Source organism: Orycteropus afer, unplaced genomic scaffold (assembly GCF_000298275.1).
Source record: "Orycteropus afer afer isolate SDZICR_OR568_19922 unplaced genomic scaffold, OryAfe1.0 scaffold00021, whole genome shotgun sequence".
NCBI lineage: Eukaryota > Metazoa > Chordata > Mammalia > Tubulidentata > Orycteropodidae > Orycteropus > Orycteropus afer.
In genome coordinates this window covers 16,205,257-16,213,383 of record NW_006921608.1, presented here as the reverse complement: position 1 = coordinate 16,213,383, position 8,127 = coordinate 16,205,257, and the positions used below count along the sequence as shown (strand labels likewise).

Genomic DNA, 8,127 nt, shown 5'->3' with positions numbered 1-8,127 from the left:
ACCCATACTGAAGACTAAAGCCTGATCCTTGTGGATACCTAAGCAAAGAGAACAAAGGACCGCTGAGTGGAAAAGCTGAGAGCTGAGGGCCCAGATAGCCAGAGGCTCTCACAGAGGACAAGGCAGTGGGAGGCATCTGGGCTTAGGGGACACACATACAAAAAAATGCTCCCACAGAGGAGGAAGCAGTGGGAGGCATCTAAGCTTAGGAAGCACACACACAAAAAAACATGTCTGAATAAGAGTCAACATGAGTTCACACACTGCTGCCTTGAGGTTCATAATTTTAACAGTGCATAGGTATGAAAAGAATTTCCAACTTCAGACTTGTGGAGTGAGCCTGGCATCAGCACCACAAGCCACTTGGCCTTCTGGCTTTCTCTAACTTCTTTTAGCCCAAAGTCTGTGTGCACTGTGTGTGTATGGTGAGTCCTGAGCTGTCTCCCTAGCTGTGTATGGAGGGAGGGAGGGAGGGAGGGAAGGAGGAGGGAGGGAGGAAGGAGGGCGGAAGGGCAAGTGAGGAGGTATGAAGGTATGAAGACAAGTAGAGACAAGACTCACAGATCAGAAATACTGCTTCCCTAGCACCCCCATCATGGCACTCTGATTAAGTGGAAGGTGAAGAAGAGTTGACAGGTATCTTTAATCTACATGGACCCTGTCTTGATACTCACCTGTAGCCACAGCATGATAACAGCACATGTCCACACATACCAACCCACCCATCTGGCAGCCAGTATGGTTTCTGGAAGGCAGGGGTGGGTAGGTATGTGTCTCATGCACTGGCAGGAGGTCTGGGTCCACAGGCAGTTCTTGAAGTCCTTCTTGACCAGAAGTCAACAGAGACTGATGGTAACCAAAACAAAACTCAACAGCCTGATGGTGATAGGACATGGCACAGGCCTCAACAAAGGTGCTCCAATAGTATGGAGGATCAGGAAGAGGCATGATGGTGTGGAACACATAGCATATTGCTCCTCACTCTTAACCTCATCCATGCCCAGTAGCTAAGGGCCCATTTTCCTGTATCCAGCAGAGTGGGGAGCATGGACTCCTGCCAAAGCCAGAGATCCAGTAGGTGGCAGCATGACTTGTGCCCCAGAGCCATGGAACTCTTAGTCCTGGCTGATGGCCAATAAATACCATGTAGACTGCTTTTAAATTGTGCAGCAGCAACAGAAAGAGAAACTTGCCAAAAATGGCATGCAGAGGCTGCATGAACATCAAGGCCACCAAGTCACTAGGCTTGAGTTTGAGGATGTACTGGTCCAGCTGGAGGCTAACTTGTGAGTGTCCATGTTAAAGACAGGTAGGAAACGTCATAGTCAAGAAAAGGGTCCAGGTGAAGTAGATAAAGTCAGCACACATCTGAAGCATCATGTGCTTAGCACATAAATGGTATACGTGAGATCATGTAACATATGACCCTAATGTAAAATGGAGACAAAAGAAGATGATCAAAAAGGTCATGTTCTTGTAGCTGAGGGCAGTGAAGGTCCAAAGGGGCTATGATGCATAAAGCTCAACATGAAGAAAAGGCAGATGGCCAAGTACACGTTTGCAGAGAGGCACAGGTCCAGCAGGAGGTATGAAGGAAACTTGTGCAGGATCAGTTGAACTGATTTACTTCAAGGGATTCTACCGGCTGCCTTGCTGAACCACGGCTGACTTTTCCTTTCTCTCCAAGGGTCCCTTCACTCATAAGGTAGTACTGCAAGGGATTGGGCCACAGTTCTTCGTTGATTATCTCAACAATTTTGTCAGACTCAATGGAGCTGTGGTTTGAAAACCATCCAAAGAAGCTACAGTTGTTGTTTGGGTTCTCCTGGGTTAGGGACTGGAGATCATGGCCTGGGAGCCACTGGATTGGAGTAGAATGTGACACCACCTGACCAGAAGGGGCACACCCATATTCCTTGATGAGCAACTTATTTTGAAAATAGGGGTTGCATCCAAAGTAGAACTTGATCTTGTAGCCCAATCTGGCAAGGCCAAGCTCTTCCACCTCCAAGCTGTTCAAGTAGCCGAGTACCTCTCTATCTTGACTGCTCAGAAAGGATGACAGCTGAGGGTGGTTCCAAAAGGCTTGCCCCCAGAAGCCCGGGATATCCCGGATGAGGCGATTCCTGCGCTCTAAGTGGTGCAGTCGCAATTGCCCAAACTTGCGTGAAAGACGAAGGTAGGCCCTGTCTGCCTGCGCACTCATGTTCTCCAGCTTCAGCTGGACGGTCTCCAGGGTGTCCATGATGCCATCAGCGGCCTGGGGCCCTGACCCTGCCAAATTTTCCACCTTCTTTTCCTCCCTCACTGAGACAAAGGCACACTCCCCAGAGGTCCCTTTCTTCAGCTTCCCAACAGCTATCGCCTGGGCTCCCCTCCTCACTGCGATACTGGTCTCTGAGGCCTTCTTCTTAACCAGGCCATGACAATTTCCAACTCGAAGGCTATTTCTCGGCCTTGCCACAGTGCCCACAGTTCCCAGGAAGGCAGTGTCTCTTTCCAGGCGCTCCTGGAAAGATGAGGCCCTCCCTGGGCGGGTCCTGGGGTTAGCCTGCCCACGACTCCCCGCAGCTTGGGCCCAAAGCGCGAGGCCACAGTCCAAGGGAAACCGGCAGGTTCCCTCCTCCCCTGGACGGTGGGGAAGCGCGGACGCGGCGGTTTCCAGGCCACCCCAACCCGCGCCAGCCTGCACCTGTGCTGCCCTGGTTTCTTCTCGGAGATTGGGGCACTGTGGAGGGTCCAGGTCGCGCTGGGCGTCGTGAGGAGCAGCACGGACTGGGGCTTTGCCCCGGCTTTTGGCGAGAGAGGTCTTTCTACACCTACTTCGGCCGCCCATGTTGGCTGTGGACGCGTCTTCAAAGCCACGCTTGGTTCTCTTTGTCGCCCCTCGCGCCACCTCGAGGTCTATCCGGCGAGCCTCTCCAAGGCAACTGCCGACGTCACGACTGTACGACTGTACCTTCACGCGAGGACTGGCTGCACCCCGTGATTGGCTCTGCCTCAGCAGCGGCTGCGCACGAACCCACCCTCATCGACACTCCCCCACCCTCATCGCTCCCCAACTAGCTTCCACGGAAAAGTTTTCTCTTTTGTTTACCTGCACTGTGCTTACTTGTAATTTCCTTCTGTTGATCTCAGTTGTTCGTTCAGGGTCTTTTAGAATACGTCTAATTCCTCCTATACAAGACAACTTGAACTCAGCCATCACGTACACCCCTCCATGATCTATTTTCTAAACTGTTGTTGTTGTTATTTGCAGTCGAGTCAGACCCGACTCATAGCGACCCCTCCTTGGGTTTCCGAGGCAGTATCACTACGGAAGTAGATTGCCCCATCTTCCTTCCAAGGAGTGGCTGGTGGGTTTGAACTGCCAGCCTTCTGGTTAGCAGTCAAGTGCCTTAGGCACTATGCTACCAGAGCTCCCAGTTTCTAAATTAACATCTTCAATTCCTTCGCTGTCTTTTGTGATGTTGTTGTTGTTATGTGCCGTCAAGTAGGACCCGACTCACAGCGACTCCTCCTTGGGTTTCCCAGGCAGTATCACTATGGAAGTAGATTGCCCCATCTTCCTTCCGAGGAGTGGCTTTTGTGATACCTGTCATGTTGTAACTGCCATTAGACAGACTCCTTTTCTCATCCTTGAAAGCCTTTGTTGAGGAATTTGCCCTAATACCTTAACTCCAAACCAAAAAATAAAAAAAAAACAGACACGGTCGTCGAGTCAATGCCAGCTCACAAAGGAATTTGATACATGGTGGGATGTTAATAAAAAATATAAACAATAAGAGCAGCTCATATTTCATAAGTATTCTCATATACCAGGCACTTTAGCAAGTGCTTATATCCATTATCTCAATTCATGAGGGAAATATTTTTAGCGTTCCCATTTCCCAGATAAAGAAACTGAGGCTCAGAGGTGCCAAGGAACATTCTCAAGATTTCACGGTGAGGAATGGAAGAACCATCCAAACTCAAATCTATCTGGCCCCATTTTAAATAAATAAATAAGTTGCTGTCCACTCCTTCAGATTTTCAATGGCTGATTTTTGAGAAGTAGACTGACAGATCTTTCTTCCAAGGCTCTGGGTGGACTCGGGTTAACAGCCAAGCATGTTCGCCATTTGTACCACCCAGGGACTCCATCTGGCCTAAAAGCCTTTGCTTTATATTCACAAGTGGCAATTCTTTCCTGCTAGCTGTAAATCAGGGTGCTGGCTGTGATTTCACAGGCTAGTTTTGCCTATTATAAACAAGCAGCAGCAGCAAAGCACTTCCTCCGCCTGGGTTCATCAAGTTCTTGGCCTGCTTCAGACCTAGTTTATAGAACTGGGCTATAATAGCCACTAAAAGTGAAGACCACAAGTCAGCACTCCTATCATTGAATAAGATACAAATGTGGTCATAGAGTGAAATACCACTCCAAGAGCAGAGCAGCGTTTCCCAGGCTGAAGTTCGGAAACAGAGCCTTCATGAAGGCCATAGAAACTTTTGGCAAGCAGCCAAACTACCTACCTCAAACTCCTGGAGGAAGCCTTGGACCAAGATTTTAACAACCGGGTGACAGGGCCATGAAATAAGGAGGGCAGTCAATGGTCAACATGGAAGTATGACCAAAAACCTTTTGAGGTTGTCCATCCAGGCTCAAAGGGAACAGGAAGCCTTTGCAACCAGCTAATGGGGAGGTAATCCCCAAAGCGTCTAGGAGCTCAGTGAGCTTTAACTAAAAAAACGAAACCAGTTGCTATAGAATTGATTCTATCTCATGAAAATCCCAAGTGTGTCAGGGTAGAACTGTTCTCCACAGTGTTTTCAACACCTAATTTTTTTGGAAGTAGATTGCCAGGACTTTCTTCAGGCTCTTGGTGAGCTATAACACAATGCAACACGCTGCTGTCGAGTCAAATTTGACTCATAGCGACCCCTCCTTGGATTTCCAAGGTGGTATCACTACGGTTGTAGATTGCCCCATCTTCCTTCCGAGGAGTGGCTGGTGGGTTTGAACTGCTAGCCTTCTGGTTAGCAGTCAAATGCCTTAGGCACTACACCACCAGAGCTCCCCAGTGAGCTATAGGGTCTCATTAACCAAAGTATGCTTGTGGACCAGCAGCTTAGCCATCACCTGGATGTTTGTTAAAAGTACAGAACCTCAGGGTCTGTCCCAGACCGGAATCTTAACAAGATTCACAGGTGATTTATATGTACGTTAAAGTTTCCACACAGAAGACAGGGAAAAGAAAGAATTATTTTATTTTGATACAGGTAGACCCTACTTTTTGGTCATGTTGTAAGAAGGGACCATTCCCTGGAGAAGGATGTCATGCTTGGTAGGGTGGAGGGTCGGCGAAAGAGGGGGAGGCCTTCAACGAGATGGATTGATACGGTGGCTGCGATGATGGGCTCAAGAATAGCAGGGATTGTGGGGCTGGCGTGGGATCGGGCAGTGTTTCGTTCTGCTGTGCGTGGGGTCGCTATGAGTCGGAAACGACTCGACGGCACTTAACAACAACAACAACAACAAGACCCTACTTTAAGCCAGCCCAATACCAGTGACCTAACTTTCTCAAAAGCTCTACAGGAACCTGCAAGGCTCTACGTGATCTGGTAAGTTCTCTTCCTCCACTGCCCAGATTTCCTCTTTCATCTCCTCTTCTCTTTTCCACCCTCCTCCAACCACACTGGTCTCCTCATTGTATTACAAACTCACCAGGTAAACTCCTACCTCAGGGCCTTTGGACTGGTTCTTCCTCCTGCTTGAAATGCTCTTCCTATAGATTTGGTCATCTTGACTAGCTCTCTTCACACTTTGCTTAAATGTCACCTTTTCAATGACCATCTTATTTAAAATTGCCACCTACCCCCATCCACTTATTTTACTCCACTTTATCTTTATTGCACAGCACCTGTCACCTTATAACTTATGTATCAGTCACTAGCTGAGCTTCATGAGGGCAAGGGTCTTTGCTTTGTTTACTCATGCATCCCCAGGACGTACAACAGGTTTTGACACATGATAATAACCCAGTTAGTCATTGTTGACTAATGAACCAATCAATGTATAGTTTTCAAAATGAGTTTAAAAATTGCTTCTCTGAAATTCAGAATCCCTCTTTCTCTCATAGAAGCAATGTTATAGATAGAGGTTATATTCTCACATCAACCCATGAAAACTGATTAAACTCGTAATTTAACAACAACAACAAAAATATTTGGTGATGGGGCACCAGAAAATCTACAATAACAAATTTAAAAAATTAAAGTAGGGGAAATTAATATTTGACTTAAGAGTGATTGATCCAAGCATTATCTTAAATTCTTGTTGAAGGCTCTTTCATAATTACTTCTTCCCAAGGCCTTCCATGAGCATCTCAGATCCCAAGAAGCAGCCCTGTCATAGAACCAATGGAGGATGTGGAATGAGGGGTATCATTGCTGATGTCAGATGGATGGTGACTGGAAGCAAAGAATACCAGAAAGATGTTTACTTGTGTTTCATTGACTGTGCAAAAGCATTTGACTGTGTGAATCATAACAAATTATGGATAACATTGAAAAGAATGGGAATTTCAGAACACTTAATTGTGCTCATGAAAAACCTGTATATACACTCCTTGGAGAGAACAAGCATGGGAGAAAGAAGGGCTGCTTATGCACAGGGAGACAGCTCAGGGGGCAGGAATGCATGGAGGGATGGACACAGGGAAGAGGTAACTATCAGGAGGAAGTGGGAGGGGAGATGTTGCATTGTGGTAAATTGTGGTCAATGTCATGAGACAAAGTGTATGTGAACTGCTGTATGGAAAGTGAATTTGCTCTGTAAACTTTTACCCAAATCACAATTTAAAAAAAAAAAAAACCTGTACATAGTCCAGGAGGCTGTCGTTTGAACAAAAGAAGGCACTGCTACATGGTTTAAAATCAGGAAGGGTGAGCATCAGGATTGTATCCTTTCACCATACTTTTTTAATCTGTATGCTGAACAAATAATCTGAGAAACTGAACTATATGAAAAAGAATGCGGCATCAGGATTGGAGGAAGACTTATTAACAACCTGAGACATGCAGATGACAAAACTTTCCTTGCTGAAAGCAAAAAGGACTTGAAGCACTTACTGATGAAGATTAAAGACTACAATTTTCAATATGGATTATAACTCAGCATAAAGAAAATGAAAATCCTCACAACTGAACCAACAAGCAGCATGACAATAAATGGAGAAAAGATTGAAGTTGTCAAAGGTTTCATGCTACTTGGAACCACAATCAACACCAAAGGAAGCAGTAGTCAAGAAATCAGACATATTGCCCTGGGAAATTCTGCTGCAAAAGACCACTTTAAAGTGCTGAAGAGCAAAGATGTCTCTTTGAAGACTAAGGTGGGCCAGACCCAAGCCATGGTATTTTCAGTAGCCTCATATGTATGTGAAATCTGAACAATAAGTAAGGAAGGCTGAAGACTAGTTGATGCTTTTGAATTGTGGTGTTGCCAAACAATACTGAGAGTGCCATGGACTACCGGAAGAACAAACAAATCTGCCCTGGAAGAAGTGCAGCCAGAATGCTCCTTGGAAGTGAGAATGGTCAGACTTCATCTCACCTCCTTTGGTCATGTTGTCAGAAGGGACCATTCCCTGAAAAATGATATCATGCTTGGTAAAGTGGAGGATCAGCGAAAAAGAGGAAGGCCCTCAACATGATGAATTGACACAGTGGCTGCAATGATCAGTTCAGGTATAGCAACGATTGTGAGGCCGGCCCAGGACAGGGCAGTGTTTTGTTGTGTTGTACATAGGGTCACTATGAGTTGAAGCTGACTCAACGGTCTCTAACAACAACAACATTCATTCGCAATTAGACAAGCACTGTTTTGTGCCAGTTCTTGTAAGAATTTCCTCTTACACTGGCTAAACTCTCAAGTCCAGACTCTCTGTATACCTCAGAAAAGTATGAAAATCCACTGAAGAGGCTATCCTCCATGAACTGCAGACTTTGACAGGTTGGCCCAGTTCTCGATCACTCACAGCTTGACAACCCCTGTTGTCAAGAGCCTTAATCTCCCATCAGCATCTCTGTCACTTAATGCTCACCCATGGCTAAAACACTGCAGGATTAACATAGGCTGAGCTACTG

The 8,127-nt window shown here is 46.4% G+C and overlaps 1 protein-coding gene across 1 annotated transcript; it reads right to left on the bottom strand.

The window, feature by feature from the left end:
- Positions 1-1,609: 1,609 nt before the first annotated feature.
- On the bottom strand, positions 1,610-2,836 carry TSPYL5 (TSPY like 5). The gene has a single exon (XM_007934888.2). The coding sequence runs from the start codon at positions 2,834-2,836 to the stop codon at positions 1,610-1,612; it is 1,227 nt and encodes a 408-aa protein (XP_007933079.1).
- Positions 2,837-8,127: the final 5,291 nt, after the last annotated feature.

Coding starts and splice junctions, on each gene's coding strand:
- TSPYL5 (XM_007934888.2), bottom strand. CDS start 2,836: ATGGGCGGCCGAAGTAGGTGTAGAAAGACCTCTCTCGCCAAAAGCCGG.